Source organism: Rattus norvegicus, chromosome 19 (genome assembly GCF_021556685.1).
Source record: "Rattus norvegicus strain SHRSP/BbbUtx chromosome 19, alternate assembly SHRSP_T2T, whole genome shotgun sequence".
Lineage (NCBI taxonomy): Eukaryota > Metazoa > Chordata > Mammalia > Rodentia > Muridae > Rattus > Rattus norvegicus.
The window spans coordinates 18,842,044-18,859,300 of record NC_141552.1 but is presented as its reverse complement, the minus strand read 5'-3'; the positions used below and the strand labels follow the sequence as shown (position 1 = coordinate 18,859,300).

The 17,257-nt window shown below is 42.6% G+C and overlaps 1 protein-coding gene across 1 annotated transcript; it reads right to left on the bottom strand.

Moving 5' to 3' along the window:
* Positions 1-1,705: 1,705 nt before the first annotated feature.
* Positions 1,706-6,377, bottom strand: LOC147998981 (uncharacterized). The gene is made up of 6 exons (XM_087595791.1): positions 6,226-6,377; positions 5,041-5,200; positions 3,731-3,874; positions 2,933-3,099; positions 2,105-2,210; positions 1,706-1,981 (listed from the first exon to the last, which is right to left on the bottom strand). The coding sequence occupies exons 1-5, from the start codon at positions 6,350-6,352 to the stop codon at positions 2,146-2,148; spliced, it is 663 nt and encodes a 220-aa protein (XP_087451917.1). The 5' UTR covers positions 6,353-6,377; the 3' UTR covers positions 1,706-1,981; positions 2,105-2,145.
* Between the last annotated feature and the right edge of the window lie 10,880 nt (positions 6,378-17,257).

The following is a 17,257-nucleotide window of genomic DNA, read 5'->3' as shown; positions in this document are numbered from 1 at the left end:
TAGAATCTCTGTTGAGAAGTCTGGTGTAATTCAGATACGTCTGAATTTATTTGTTACTAGATATTTATACCTTACCCCTTTTAATGTTCTTTCTTGATCTGTGCATTTAGCGTCTTAATTATTATGTGAATGGAGGAATTTTTCTGGTACAATTAGTTTGATGTTCTGTAGGCTTGTTGTACCTTTATGGCCTTTTCTTTCTTTACCTTATGGAAGTTTGCATGCTATGATTTGTTGAAGGTGTTTACTGGATCTATGAACTAGAAATCTTAATTCTCTTCTCTATCTATTATCCTTAGGTTTCAACATTTAATTGTGTCCTGAAATTCATGGATGTTTTGGATTCAATAAACCATACATGTTTATCTGAGATGGGTGTTTTGTGCTTTGTGGGATGACCTCCTTGACCCCAGGCTGCAGGAAGAATCTCAGCTGACAATGGGGACATAAATTATGAGTATGTGTAGCAAGACCCAGGCCTCTTCCAGGTTCTTAGATATTAACTGAGAACCTCAAATACAGTAGTAATGTGATAGTGTGTTGTGAATCTAGTTACTATTCTCTATTTTGATATAGATGACTCTTTTTCTGTCATGGTCACCTTATAATGACTAGAAGACCTAAGCTTGAGAATGACCAAAGACTACCTTGCTTCTCTAACAGCTGAGCTTTTAAAAGCCCTGGTGTGACAGCAACTGTTGGTGGACATTCTGGATTATTCCTTCTGTACTTTAACTCTCTGTGTCACTTCCACCATCAGTAAGTTAGTTCAATTCCATAAATTGGAAATCCATCACCTGGAAGAAATACTCTTTTTTTTTTAAAGATTTATTTATTTATTTATTTATAGTATACAAGTACACCGTGACTGTCTTCAGACAGACCAGAAGAGGGCATCATATCTCATTACAGATGGTTGTGAGCCACCATGTGGTTGCTGGGATTTGAACTCAGGACCTCTGGAAGAGCAGTCAGTGCTCTTAACCACTAAGCCATCTCTTTAGCCCAAGAAATACTTTCTGAATATGATCTGAGATTGGCCATGGAAAAAGGGTAGCTTGAATTGTCCCACCTAGGTTCTGGGCCTGCACAGGCCTGCTCTCCAAAAGAAACCTGTGTTCACAGCTGTTGGCTGGCTAAGAAAGATTTCACGAGACGTGATACACAGCCCTCGGACTTCTGCTTCAGTCATCTGCACAATTTCTCCCAGACGATATCCTCATACCACCAGTAGGCAGGTGATGAAGCTGTCCAGAACACCAGAGCTCTGTAGGGATGCCTGGCAACCTAACACGTTGAGCAGGCAAGTTTAGTAAGTTCCCTGTGAACACACATCTCCTGAGATCTCTCTATTTTATCATAGGTGATCTTGTCCACCTAATACAGCACCTCATGTGGAATAACAAAAGCCACCTGCAGGAGCTGTGGTGATGACTCACAGGTTAGAGCATCTGCTGCTCTCTCAGAAGAACCACATGCCCCTAACAATTGGGTAAAGTATGTCAGTGATTACATCATAAAGTGTTTGTTGGAGACACAGCCACATTATCCACACAAAAAACACTATCACACTGGGTACCCCTTAGTGAGTTTGAATTCACTTATTAGCCCAGGCTCCATGGAACATGCAGAGATCCATCTCTAGCTGTCAGTTCTAGGACCACAGAACCCTTGAGTAAGATTGATGGTCTTCAGAGTCAAGAGATAGAATTCAATATTTATTCATAACAAATACATTTTTACAACACAACAGGATTAAAATGAATAAAAATATTTAAAAATATTTGAAAGTGAAAAATAGTAACAAGAACACAGAAATATGAAACAACAAAAAGAAAACTTCAATTAAAATCATAACAAAAAAATTTCTAAACATAAGCATATTCTTAACGAACATGTAGAAGCACAGACGTATTGCTGTTTCTCCTCTAGCACACATAATGAAAGGCGGTCCCACAAGCTGTCTCTCAAGTTGTGTTTTCTGAAGAAGAAAGTGAGTAAGACCTCAATCAGTCAGGCTGGCTTAGTGTTATATAAATTTAGGGTCTCTAAGAAATGACAAATTAACTCTGAGGAAGAATATTCATCCAAAAAATATTGTTACCATTCAGGATGTTTGTCATCAGGGACTCCTGAGAAAGCAACTCATTCTTCAAGAAGCTCTCTTACTGGGGTGTGTCCAATTCCAGCTCTCTTGCACTTTCTGAGACCTGGGAGAGGAACACAGTTTTTAAGACACTGATTTGGTGGGGAAATGCTAGCCAGCTCTCAGAATGCTGCCTTCAACCACCTCAGTTCTATTGGACAGTCGACATGGACCTTTTAACTGATATCATTGTTGCTAACTCTGCAGTCAGGGCAAAATCCCCGGCAAGCCTCACTGTAATGTGGGCTGACTATATGGGACCCAGACTTATACCAGTGCAAACCAAGAACAGGGCAATGGGAAGAGACCTCATTGGGTTGCAGGAAGAAAGGAGATGTCCATATGTCACCAAGGTTAAAGCCAATGACAAGTACTAATTTGACATTTGCACTTGGTTCTTATCCTGGAAAGGTGCTTCCTACACAAGAAGTCACATTAACACAGAGTGTCATTTGTCAAAGAACCACGAACTTGTTCAAAACTCTGCATAGGATCCAATGTATCACATGGATATGCAATAATGAGGTATGTTATTCATCTGTCACCATTTCTAGACTGCAGCTTCAAAAAGATCAGCAAAATATACTTGCAATATAATTCCATTTCTGAAAAGTGGTTAACTTCCCAGAATACTTGTGCATAGGCAGAGCAATGAACAATGCCATTACATGAGGTGGTTGGCTGGTTGTGAGTGTAAATTAGAAAGGTGGTAGGAGGAAGCACAGATGTATCAAATTGGCAAATTTTATCAGATATTGTTAAGGTAACACAGCTGCTCCTCCGTACCTGATGATGCTGGGTCTGGACGTTGCTGGTCTTTATCTTTCTTGTTGAAGTCAACCAAATATTTCTGGTTCAGTGCACACTCAAGATGTCCCTCCTTGCTCCCCTGTTTCAGTGGGACCAACTTCTTCCTCCATGTGTTCTCCATCAGGAGCTGGCTGAGCAGGTTTCTGGAAATACAGTCTGCATAGTAAGATCATGCTGGCCCTTTCTCCCATTCCTACTCCCAAGTCCCACTAACTCTACCAGGTCCCAGATACCCATGAAGACTTAATAAAATACATCTTGATACACATAATGCTGCTGCACAAACCACAAAGAGTTAATTCAGGGAAGAATAAATTCTTTGCTTGGCCCGAGCACCAATTAGTGTCCACATCTCTCAAAAAGAACACAGATCTACATCTATCCATGAAAGCCCAATGCATGGGGGCAACATCAATTAGTAGTGGGCCAACACCCTCAAAAAAGGTCAGTAGTACCAAGAGAAGGTCATGCTAACCATGTGGTCCACACACTGAGTGTTGTAAAACCTGGTGTGACCCCAGAGGTCCAGGTCAGCATAATAACCTGCTGACTTCAATCAGTGCTGTTCTATCTAGAGCCTTCTGCAGATGCCTAGACAATCCTGGGATGAGGAACACTCTTTTATGGAACTGAAAACTGAGTCCTAATGACCCTGGCACACTGATGTGTAAACAGCACAAGAGATAGAATCATAGCTGAAGACTGTCCAATCCAGAACAAAGAAAGTCAGAAATGGCCATTCCACAAGTGATAGCCTTTCTGACCAGGACTTACGTAGAGAAGGTCACCTCCTTCTTCAGCTTATGGCTGTTCTCATGGATCTCAGTGTTCTCCATCTCTAAGTTGTGCAGAATTGACATGACCGCCTCCTCCATTCTCTCCAGGCCTTCATAATATGGATTTGGCCTGAAGTGTGGCCTGGCCCCAAATGATAGAATACAATGAACATCAGCATTTAGGAATATATGAACTCAGGGTGGGTCCTGTACTACCCCAGTCCTGGAAGGACACCTTCTGAATTCTACATATTGGGATCTTCTTCAGCTTCAGAAACGTGTTTTTCTGCGTCCAGGACACCAGAATCTCAGCATCCAGATGGAGGGCTCCCTGGCTCCCTTTGTTCAATCAAGAGGAAATCTGCAGTCAAGCCAGTTAAGCTATCAAGTGCCTAGGCCACACCTCTCCATGCTCCCCCACCCCAACACAGCCAGAAACCTGTGATTTCTTTTCTCCTGTTTTGATAACAGACCATATATCAAAACAAAATTATAATCTGCACAAAGAATAAAAATAAACAGACAAACGTGGTCACATAGTCAAAGAACTGTGTTGTTGACAGTGGGGCTCCCAGAACAAAGCATTCAAATCACCATGAAGGTGTTACAAGTAAATACTCAGGCCAAGACATAGACCCCTAGATTCCAATGTGGAGGGAAATATAAACATTTAAAAGTTGTCCATATGCATTTGGATGTATGCACACACAGACTCACAGACTAAGACACACCCAAAAAAAGTGAAATGTAAACAGAGTCAGAGAAAGACAAATATGGAAACAGAGAGCACTGTGAGAACTAGGAGAAATGCATGCACCATTGCTGTCTCAGAGGGCAAGACACACAGACAATAACAAACAGGCCTGAGCCTGAGACCTTCTAGTCAAGCATTGAGATGAACAGTTTGGGACCAGGCCCCTCAGGCTGCTGCCTGGATCTTCCAGCACTCAGTCCCCTGCCCAGCAAGTACAGAGCCTCCCCATAAACTGACTGCAATTCCAATCTTGCAAAGCCACCAGCTGTAAAGGGCTTTGCAAATGCACACTGGGCACTCACTCTCCCTGACTTTATTCCTCAATTGTTCATTCAGACTACTAGTTCTGTTTTTCAATAAATGGAAGCAGATGAGTCCAATTTCCATCTCAATCCTCAGGGTCAGGTTCTGAATCTCCTCTATATGGGAGGTGAGGTTTAGCACAGGGTGGTTAGGGAGGCACAGCTTTCTAGAACCCAAAACCTTAATAGGATAAGATGAAGGTGACCTTGCAGACCCAGGAATGAAACAAGAGCCTTTGGAGCGATTCATACCTGTAGTTCTTGGATCTCTCTGTCAGGAACCTCAGGCGATCTCTCAGGTCATTTCTCTCCTCGGTAATGAGCCGCAGCTCTTCAATCAGCCTCTCCTTTTCCTTCTTGGGCTGATTCTTGCTTAGGGCAGTTTCAGGGGATGATGTTTCTCTCCCAGCGTCTGTAGGTAGAAGAACACAAGTGAACCTGCATGGGGAGAATGCATAGAGTGTACATAGACCACAGTTAGGCCTAAACAGGAGAACAAACCTGGAACCCAGTGTCACTGCTAGGTGATTGGTCTATGCTTAAGAGGCCTCCTCAGTGGATCTCAGTTCTCGCACTACTCTATAGAGACCAAGAGATGTAAGCAGCCAGGTGTGCCCTATGCCGGACATCACGTGCTTACATGGACAATGGAGATGGCTTCTCCAGGAGTATTATCAGCTGGACAGGGTACAGCTTGGTTTCCTCACCCCTGTGGTTTCAGAACTCAGATGATAAATTCACCATCCACAAGACTTGAGTGATTGGAGACACTCAGATGTCCTACCCTGATACTCTAGGCCAACAACTTTGGATTTAAAACGCATTTCCAGGGAGGACATGGTCAACAGACTTATCAATTCCCCTATTTGAAATACCCAATGCCCGAGAAGTACCCATAGGTTACAGGCTGAATCTTGTTCTACACGTTCCAAATAGTTTTGGTATTGTAGAAACATGTTTGTAACACACATCTCTAATATATAAAGCTAACAATGACCCTGCAATTAGAAGAAATCAGAGAAGGTCTAAGAACATAAGGTTATTGCCTGGAGCACAATTCTCCCCCTGTTCCTACTGTCAGATATCCACTGTATTTAAAGAAGCAATGATAGTGAAATACATTGCTGCCCTGTCTAAACTCAGAAAAGTTAGACTCTCCATGACTCCTGATGGTGTTATTATATCAATGTAACATACCAAAGAACTGAAAAGTAAAGGCCAGAAGTTCACAGTATAATAGCATTGGCCTTACCATATCCTCCCAGTGGGGATGGGGAAACTAAAGTTCTGAAATCCTTGGACTTTAAGAAATTGTGATATTCGTGGAAATTCAATTCCTTTTCAGATGCTCCATTTGCTGTGGCCCATTGCTAGAAAGGTCAGCTTAAGCCTGCAGACCCCTGACAGGAAGCTCAAAATATACTGCCCAGAACTTACTACACATTCCCCAGAAGTGCTGTCTTTGTCCATCATTACTTTGAGATGAAAGGCCAGACTCCTTCACTCTAGTCTCTCCACAATCAACGTTCCCCCTCCCAAAACGGTTGTGAAGACAGGAAAACATGTCTTAGGGTGTAACCACCAGACTCAATCTAAGAGAAACTAGGGCACTGGTTGTCACTACAACACTGGTGACATAGCAGAGGATGCCAAGAACTCTCTAGGAGACAATAGAGTGTCATAGAAGGGACAGCTGATGTCATGGGGAGCAGACTTTGCCTCCTGCTAATGTTCTCCCTGTACTGAGCATAAGCAGAGGTGCCCTTTCCAGGAGCCTTTCCTGGGGCAGAGCCATTGAGCATCTCCTGCTTCCAAAGCCAAATTTTCCTCAAGGCTTGATTATAAAAAAACCTTAGTAATTCCTATGCATCTAAATGAATGTTTCCTTCCATATCTTGCCCAAAAATGTCTCATTCTAACTCAAATTGTCCTCATTCACCAATGTTAGCCATTAAACTTCCTGAGATTTCACACCAGCTTGAATATGCAGTCAAAAGTTCTCCTGTCTCATTATTACGGGTGCTTTAAATCACATCCAGAAATAGTCTGCATGGTAGGTTACAACATGGGTGTGTGTTAGGGGAACACTCATGAAGTCATGTGCTTAGCAATCGACAATTGCCAAGAAATTCCTTAGGAGAAAGAGTTGACGTCTTCAAAGTGCTAGGCAAAGTGTGGAGACCAGTTGGCAGAGTAAAGTGCAAATTGTAGCCAACAGTGAAGGGAACCTCATTCTGCTTGTGGGGTTCTCCTCTCTGCACCAATATCGACAAAGGAGCACTGCTCACAAGCCTGAGTAACATATACCATGAGCTTCTGTCAGAAAAATAAAATAGTCAAGAGATATAGGGGGTGGACATAAACGTCTAAAATGAAGCTATAAACATCATTAAGTGGATAGAGTAAGGTCCCAGCACCTGTACACTGGAAATGGCCACCACTCCAAACACAAAAGCATCTATCATAGTAAAAAATGAATACTGTGTAGAATTCACACATTAACACTGATTGATCACATCCGTAGTTCAAATTTTTGGGGCAAATTCATGGCCCTAACTATCTTTCTCTCAACTTATATAGCAAAAAATAAGACAGAAAGAGAAAAAAAATTCAAAACAAAAAGCTCAAGCTTCTCATATGATGACTGCAGGAAGTGTTATATGGTAGTCAGTTCTGATTAGACCATTTAGATAGAACAGTGCACAGTGACCCTTAATGTGATGGGCCCTATATAAAGCTTTTTGCAATATTGGAATTTTAACAAACCTCATCCAGAATGTACAGAAGAGGCAAGGAAGTGATCACCATGTTCTTTCTCTCTATCTGGTTATTTTTCTGCGTCCTTGATTGTCAGGCATAGAACAGCAACAATCTGAAATACCTGGTAGACATGGAAAAAGGTGGCTAAAACTATAGTTGTGGGTTACACACCTCAACTGTCAAAGGCTAATTTTGTCCTCACAGTCCTTGGAGGCCACTCTTGTAAGCCTATTTATTGGAAAGTGGAAGGAGGTTCATCTGAGCTAAAAGTGAACCTGGCCAGCCAGGGAGAGGGCAACATGTGATACTTGAGAGCCTGTCAAAAACCAGCACAGAAACCCACACTTCATTCAAAGCATCATCTGTGAATTCTTGATTATTTATCATTCTCTCCCTACCAGTCTTTCACTCTGGAATGATAGAAAAGAACTGGAAATGATCTTCCTATTCTCAGGACGTTGATCTCTCTTTCCTTAGGTGCACATTAAGAACCCATGCAAATGGGTATGACCATCTGAACAACTTAGTATCATCTACTCAGTATATCTAGCCTAATACTGTGCCTATGGCAATCTCAAGCTTCCCTGAGTGTTGCTGACCCAGCAAGAAGTATAAAGTACTAAGGTCAAACCCCAATAATCCTTTCAAGGGTTTAGAAGAAAGCCATCAGAGAAACTCCACTTCTTTGTCCTTAGATTAAATCACATTGACACAATGTGAACCTGGTGGACTATTTAACCAGACATCTTTCTCCTAACCACAGCTTTCTGAGTTCAGTCCATGTGAGCCTGCATGGGGAGAATGCATTGAGTGTACATAGACCACAGTGAGTCCTAAACAGGAGAATGAGCCTGGAACCCAGTGTAACTGCAAGGAGTTTGGTCTTTGCTTAAGAGACCTCCTCAGGGGGTTGGGGATTTAGCACTTGCCTAGGAAGTGCAAGGCCCTGGGCAAGGCCCTGGGTTCGGTCCCCAGCTCCAGAAAAAAAAGAACAAAAAAAAAAAAAAAAAAAAAGAAAAGAGAGAGAGAGAGAGAGAGAGAGAGAGAGAGAGAGAGAAAGAGACCTCCTCAGTGGATCTCAGTTCTCCCACTACTCTATAGTGACCAAGAGATGTAAGCAGCCAAGTGTTCCCTATGCCTGCTGACACACGCAATAAATGCAGTAAATTTTAATTTCTGTTCAATTGTTCAGTAACTTACTTACACTTGCATATTGCTTTGGAAGTTGTGGGGCTTTATGATCAGCATTGCATTTAATAATACATAACCAATCATCCCTCCTAGAATGACTCTGTATATAGAGAAAGAAAATTTATTAGAATGGCTTATAGGCTGTGGTACAGCTAATTCAACAAGGAATGGAAGGTCTAAAACGCAGTAGTTGCCCCTGTTGAAGCCAATCCCCCTAGCATAGCTGTAGCCATTTTGTTCCATGCCTGCCAGATAGTTCATATTCTTGCTGTAATATGTCGCCTATCATTGTTTCTGAAAATAATTTAACTCACAGCAGGGTCAGGCATGATCACATAACTTGTGTATGTTTTTCTTATTGGTTATTTTGTTTATTTATATTTCAAATGTTAACCCCCTTTCCAGTTTCCCCTCCAAAAACCCTGCATTCCACCCCTTTCCCCAGCCCCCTGGAGGATGCTTCCCCACCCACCCGTTCCCAAACCACTGGGAGGAAGTTGTTTATATTGTGAGGTTTCTTAATCTTAAATTCCATAAGTATAAGCTTCATGTAGGACCAATAAAATTAAAGGTCAATATGAGGCCTGCAGAGATGGCTCCATGGTTAAGAACACTGACTGCTCTTCCAGAGGTCCTGAGTTCAAATCCCAGCAACCACATGGTGGCTCACAGGCATCTGTAATGAGACCTGATGCCCTCTTCTGGTGTGTCTGAAGACAGCTACAGTATACTTATATGTAAATAAATAAATCTTTAAACAGATAAAAAGTCAGTATGAACCTTTGTTGTCTAAAATGGCTTGAGTCAGGGCTGACAACCAGACAGCCCTTACAGCACCTGCCTATGAGCTCACAGTTTAAGGCTTTATAAACTGACATAGAAAAATGTCCAGGGTCCTAGCCTGACAAATTCTCAGCTATGTCTCTGATGATCAGTCTTAGGGTGGGCATTCAAAAAACCATCCCTCTCTAAGTGAGGTCAGAGTTTGTGTGGTTTATGGGGCAACTCCTGAACCCCAACGGTTTTGTCCATAAGGCTGGATATTTCAGCTGCTCTTCAGTACATGCAGGAATCCTGAAGAAGTAGGCAAATTAATGAAGCAAACTTCCTTCTTCCATGTCCTTGATATGAGCTGCCAGCAGAAGGTGTGGTCAAAACAATAACCAACAGATTGGGTAAAGATCTTTACCAATCCTATAACAGATAGAGGGCTTATATCCAAAATATACACAGAACTCAAGAAGTTGGACCGCAGGGAGACAAATAACCCTATTAAAAAAATGGGGTTCAGAGCTAAACAAAGAATTCACAGCTGAGGAATGCCGAATGGCTGAGAAACACCGAAAGAAACGTTCAACATCTTTAGTCATAAGGGAAATGCAAATCAAAACAACCCTGAGATTTCACCTCACACCAGTCAGAATGGCTAAGATCAAAAACTCAGGTGACAGCAAAAGCTGGCGAGGATGTGGAGAAAGAGGAACACTCCTCCATTGTTTGTGGGATTGCAGACTGGTAAAACCATTCTGGAAATCAGTCTAGAGATTCCTCAGAAAATTGGACATTGAACTACCTGAGGACCCAGCTATACCTCTCTTGGGCATATACCCAAAAGATGCCCCAACATATAACAAAGACACATGCTCCACTATGTTCATAGCAGCCTTATTTATAATAGCCAGAAGCTGGAAAGAACCCAGATGCCCTTCAAAAGAGGAATGGACACAGAAAATGTGGTACATCTACACAATGGAATATTACTCAGTTATCAAAAACAATGACTTTATGAAATTCATAGGCAAATGGATGGAACTGGAAAATATCATCCTGAGTGAGGTAACCCAATCACAGAAAAACACACATGGTATGCACCCACTGATAAGTGGATATTAGCCCAAATGCTCGAATTACCCTAGATGCACAGAACACATGAAACTCAAGAAGGATGACCAAAATGCGAATGCTTCACTCCTTCTTTAAAAGGGGAACAAGAATACCCTTGGCAGGGAATAGGGAGGCAAAGTTTAGAACAGAGGCAGAAGGAACACCCATTCAGAGCCTGCCCCACATGTGGCCCATACATATACAGCCACCCAATTAGATAAGATGGATGAAGCAAAGAAGTGCAGGCTGGAAGGAAACAGATGTAGATCTCTCCTGAGAGACACAGCCAGAATACAGCAAATACATAGGCGAATGCCATCATTAAACCACTGAACTGAGAACGGTACCCCTGTTGAAGGAATCTTAGGAAGGACTGAAAGAGCTCAAGGGGGTTAAGACCGCATATGAACAACAATTCCAAACAACCTGAGCTTCCAGGGACTAAGCCACTACCCAAGGACTGACCCTGGGCTCCAACTGCATGTGTAGCAATGAATAGCCTAGTAAGAACACCAGTGAAAGGGGAAGCCCTTGGTCCTGCCAAGACTGAACCCCTAGTGAACATGATTGTTGCGGGGAGGGCGGTAATGGCAGGAGGATGGGGAGGGGAACACCCATTCAGAAGGAGAGGGGGAGGGGTTGGGGTATGTTGGCCCGGAAATTGGGAAGGGGAATGACAATCGAAATGTAAATAAGACATACTCAAGTTAATAAAGATGAAAAAAAAAAGGTGTGGCCCAGATTAGATGTGGGCCTTTCCATCTCAAAAGATCTGAATTAAAGATTTATCTTCTCATCTCAAAGATTTGGATTAGAAGTAGGTCTTCTTGCTTCAAATAATTTAATTAAGAAAAAAAATCCAATGGTGATCATGCCTTTAGCCTCAGCATCCAGGAGGCAGAGGCAGGTGGATCTCTGAGTTCAAGGCCAGCCTGGACTACAAAATGAATTCCAGGACAGCCAGAGCTACACAGGGAAACCGTGTCTCAAAAAAAACAAAGAAGAGGAGGAGGACCAAGAGGAGGGTGTTGAAGAGAGGAAAACAGAAAGAAGGAAGGAGAGAGAGAGAGCGAGAGAGAGAGAGAGAGAGAGAGAGACAGAGAGAGAGAGAGAGAGAGAGAGGGGGAGGGATCCCCCTCACAGGGCGTCAAGCCATTTGGCATTAGTTAATTCCAGGTACACTCAAGTTGACAACCAAGAACAGCAATCACATTACCCGTGGTTGTGATCTCACCCTGGTAGGCTCCTGAGTAGGAGGCTGAAGCAGGAGAATTGACATAAGTCTGATGCCAGCATGAACTACACACGTGTTCCAAGCCAAGCCAATCTCAGCTACAGTTTGAGATTCTGTCTGAAAAATATGAAAGAGAAAGAAAACATAATTTCCTAGAGCAGTGTTTCTCAACCTTCCTATGGCCTCAACAATTTAGAACAGTTCCTCATGCTGTGGGGATCCCAACTACAAAATTATTTTGTCGCTACTTCACAACTGTAAATTTGCTACTGTAATGAATCTTTATTGTAGTGTAAACTATGTGATAGGAGACCCCATGTGGGTCACGACCCCCAGGCTGAGGGCCTTTGCCCTAGAGGTGGTCTTGGCCTAGTTTATATAGTTCATGTTATAATGTGCTCTCTCAGCGTTTGAAGGTCAAGTATATTCACTTGTAACATCAAAACTTAAAAGTTCAGTTGAGCTGCTGGCTGGTACGGTCTGACATCCCCCAGAATACCTTTGCCATTTTGTTCCAGGCCTGCCAGCCATTTCATATTGTTTCTGTAACACGCCTGCCGTCACTGACGAGGAGAAGGGACTTGGCTCAAGGACATGCTGACCACACACCTTGTTTTGTTCTGAATGTTCTGTATGCGGTTTGCTAATCTAGAGAAATTCTACACCTGAAGGAGTGGTTCCCTGAAGTGGACACAGGTGAAAGTCTAAGGCAGATGTGTGAAGGAACGTTTCACTGAGGCAGACACAGGTAAAAGGATGTTCTGCTAAAGCACGCATGTGAAAGGACACATGATGAAGGGTTCTGCACTACGGACACACATATATTGGTCTGCCTTGCATTCTGTAGTTGAGCTGCATTTGTTGGGACTTCATAGAACCACAGCAAAGACTCTTCTGGTGAGCTGTGTGGTTTCTCACTGTTTCCTTGGCCTCGGGCTGATGGGCAGAGTGATGTCAGCTGAGACAGACACATGTGCTGACACAGGACACACGCTGAGGCCAGGCCCATGGAGGACACGGGATATTGAGAGGGAGTTTGGGCGGAGGCTGAGCTTGGCTTGCATAGCTTGTTGGTCTGGGGTCTCTGCTGATCTCTGCTCGCCTGAGAGCTGCTCTTACTGACTGTGTAGCATCTTGGCTGCTCTTTGTTGCATTTGGACAGCCCTCAGGACCAGGCACTCCTCTCCCTTAACCATGGCTGCTGTCCTCTTCCTCTCTCCTCTCCATCACACATGTTCTTTCTTTATTCTCTGGCAGCTTCTTCCTCCTTCTTCCCTCCTCATGATCCTCTCTAGCAAAGCCCTCAAAGCTCCCCTCCCCCATCTCTCTGCTGTGCAGCTGTTGGCTGTTGGCTTCTTTATAATCACAGTTAACTGGGAGCAGGGTCAGATTTTGGGGGTTAACCACTCCTGAGTTCTACAAATTAGCATTAAATACAAGCAGCATTAGGCCAATCCACTACAGGGATTTTTGTTTGGTTGGTTGGTTGGTTTGGTTTAATTTTCATTTACATTTTACTTGTTATTTTATTTTTGGCTATTTTTTATTAAACGGTTATTTTATTTATTTACATTTCAACTGTTGTCCTGCTTTCCACACTCCCCTCATCAAACCTTACATCCCGTTTCTGCTCAGCTTTGCCTAAGTGACAGTGCTCCCCACCCACACATATCCATCCCCACCTCACACCTCTAGGGTCTGCATTTGGTGGGGCAATAGGCCTCACCTTGAACCATAGAGCATCCTTGCATACACTTTGGCTGGCAGTATGGTCCCTGGGAGCTTGGGGATTAGGGAAAGAGGATCTGTTCAGATATTAAAGCCAATGATTGCTGCATTCTATTCTTTTTCTGGTTATAGGTGAAATTATGTTTGTGTGCTTCTCTTTTCTTAAATTATTGAGAGAAGATTAATTTCTTGGTTTTTCTTGGGTATAGTTTAGTTTATTTTCTTGGAATTTTCCTCCTATTAGCCTCTGTTGTGCTTTCTTACAGAAAAGAATTCTTTAAATTTGGTTTTGTCATGAAATATCCTGGTTCCTCCTTTTATGGTGATTGAGGATTATGCTGGATATAGGAGCCTGTGTCTGCATTACATCTGCCCAAGATTTTCTGACTTTTAGAATCTCTGTTGAGAAGTCTGGTGTAATTCAGATACGTCTGAATTTATTTGTTACTAGATATTTATACCTTACCCCTTTTAATGTTCTTTCTTGATCTGTGCATTTAGCATTTTAATTATTATGTGAATGGAGGAATTTTTCTGGTACAATTAGTTTGGTGTTCTGTAGGCTTGTTGTACCTTTATGGCCTTTTCTTTCTTTACCTTATGGAAGTTTGCTGCTATGATTTGTTGAAGGTGTTTACTGGATCTATGAACTAGAAATCTTAATTCTCTTCTCTATCTATTATCCTTAGGTTTCAACATTTAATTGTGTCCTGAAAGTCATGGATGTTTTGGATTCAATAAACCATACATGTTTATCTGAGATGGGTGTTTTGTGCTTTGTGGGATGACCTCCTTGACCCCAGGCTGCATGAAGAATCTCAGCTGACAATGGGGACATAAAATATAAGTATGTGTAGCAAGACCCAGGCCTCTTCCAGGTTCTTAGATATTAACTGAGAACCTCAAATACAGTAGTAATGTGATAGTGTGTTGTGAATCTAGTTACTATTCTCTATTTTGATATAGATGACTCTTTTTGTGTCATGGTCAGCTTATAATGACTAGAAGACCTAAGCTTGAGAATAACCAAAGACTACATTGCTTCTCTAACAGCTGAGCTTTTAAAAGCCCTGGTGTGACAGCAACTGTTGGTGGACATTCTGGATTATTCCTTCTGTACTTTAACTCTCTGTGTCACTTCCACCATCAGTAAGTTAGTTCAATTCCATAAATTGGAAATCCATCACCTGGAAGAAATACTCTTTTTTTTTAAAGATTTATTTATTTATTTATTATATACAAGTACACTGTGACTGTCTTCAGACACACCAGAAGAGGGCATCATATCTCATTACAGATGGTTGTGAGCCACCATGTGGTTGCTGGGATTTGAACTCAGGACCTCTGGAAGAGCTGTCAGTGCTCTTAACCACTAAGCCATCTCTTTAGCCCAAGAAATACTTTCTGAATATGATCTGAGATTGGCCATGGAAAAAGGGTAGCTTGAACTGTCCCACCTAGGTTCTGGGCCTGCACAGGCCTGCTCTCCAAAAGAAACCTGTGTTCACAGCTGTTGGCTGGCTAAGAAAGATTTCAGGAGACGTGATACACAGCCCTCGGACTTCTGCTTCAGTCATCTGCACAATTTTTCCCGGACGATATCCTCATACCTCCAGCAGGCGGGTGATGAAGCTGTCCACTCTCAGCTCCCCTTCAGCCATCTTGTGGGCACCAGACTCTCCTCCCTGCAGCAGGAACAAGGGCTTCTCCATGGTGGCTGCAGCAGCAGTGGTGGTTTGGCATTCTCACCTAGGAGGCCCTATGCCTTTCTACCCCAGTTCCAACTCACCTCAGGCCCGGGCCTTCCCCCCATCCACTTCCCATGGAGCAGGGAGAGCAGCACCCACTAGAAATAAAAGGGAAGCCCTTGGTCCTGCCAAGACTTAACCCCCAGTGAAGGGATTGTTGGGGGGAGGGTGGTAATGGGGGGAGGATGGGAAGGGGAACACCCATAGAGAAGGGGAGGGGGAGGGTTTAGGGGGATGTTTGCATGGAAACCCTGAAAGGTAATAACAATTGAAATGTAAATAAGAAATACCCAATTTAATAAAGATGGAGAAAAAAATAGAAAGAAAAGGCACACATTTAAAACAGAAGAATATGGACCCTAATTTTAAACCACAGCTCTGTCAATTAACTATACCTTTAAGGAAGCTCAGAAAAGCAGGCCAAACAATTAATATTTTCTCGGTTTAAGTAAATAATAATGTCCGCTTCTTGCTATTGTGGAGGGAATTAAATAGATAATATGTAATCATGGAAGTTTTGAAGTACCATCCATTTTTCTGTTCATTAAATTAATCTTACTCATTTCATTGATCAAATATGTATGTTTTCTTTTCATAGTTACATGTATAATAAAACCAGTATAAAAACCTTCAGAATATTCAGTTATTATAGATATTTGTCATTTCTTACAGAGGGCAACTATGATTGGCTACACCCAATTCTATAAAAAACAAAACTCAGGAAACCTGGCCCTTGGCAGCAATGAATCAAGAAATATCTAGGATGGTGGGGCATGAATTCTGCCAAGCAATGACCTCAGATAGGTGGGGTTGTGAGGAAGATGTGTGGTGGAATAGCACACTAGATTCACGTTGTATCATCTTGATTTAATCGAAGGACAAAGAAGTGCAGTATCTCTGATGGCTTTCTTCTAACCCCTTGAAAGGTTCACTGGGGTTTGACCTCAGTTCTTCATTCTTCTTGCTGGTGCAGCAACACTCAGGGAAGCTTGAGATTGCCATAGGCACAATATTAGGCTAGAAATGCTGAGTAGGTGATACTACGTTGTTCAGATGGTGATACCCATTTCATTTGTTCTTAACGTGGACCTAAGGAAAGACAGATCGAGGTCCTTAGAATACAAAGATCATTTCCAGTTCTTTTCTACCTTTCCTGAATGAAAGACTGGTTGGCAGAGAATGGTAAAAATTCAAGAATTGGTAGATGATGCTTTGAATGGAGGGTGGGTTTCAGTGCTGGTTTTAGACAGGTTCTCAATTACCCCATCTTGTTCTCTACGTTGCTCGTCAGGTTCACTTTGAGCTCAAATAAAGCTGCTTCCACTTTCCAACAGGTCGTCTTACAAAGGGGCCTCCAAGGACTGTGAGGACAGCATTAGCCAATGAGAGCTGAGGTGTGTAACCCACAACTATAGCTTTATCTGAAAGACCCTCAGACAGAGGAGACTCTCTCTCGCTCCAGTCCTGAGGACAATCACCACCCCATGAACACACAAGACTCAGTCTTGATGTAAAAACAAGAGGTTTACTTTGGGATACCAATGCACTGGGGCTCGACACGGTCCTCACACAGGAGGGATGTGAGGAGCCTCAAACAACAGAAATATACAGCTTAAATAGTCAGTTAAGATTACACAGTTTCCTTAGCTCAGCTATTTCGTGCCAAGGATAACTAGGCAGATCTTTCTCGTCCTGGAATTCCTGGGATAAGGCCGTAACCACATCAATGAGCTATTTCAGTATGAAGGACGTCTGACTTGATATATGTTTTCTTATCCTGGGGTTCCCAGGACAAGGACCAAGGATATCTGTCTTGGCAGGTGTTTCTCTTCTGGAGTTCCCAGGACAAGGCTATAGCTATGTCAGCCTATACCACAGCTGCATTCAGTACCCAGGACATCTCACTTCTATAGTCGTCAGTCAG

Excerpts from the sequence above, each read along its gene's own strand:
- LOC147998981 (XM_087595791.1), bottom strand. The coding sequence starts at position 6,352 with ATGTTTTCCTGTCTTCACAACCGTTTTGGGAGGGGGAACGTTGATTGT. Across the intron at positions 5,201-6,225 it reads GCACTTCTGGGGAATGTGTA|ACGCTGGGAGAGAAACATCA; the intron begins GTAAGTTCTGGG and ends TTCTACCTACAG. Across the intron at positions 3,100-3,730 it reads AAGGAGGTGACCTTCTCTAC|AAACCTGCTCAGCCAGCTCC; the intron begins GTAAGTCCTGGT and ends CTGTATTTCCAG.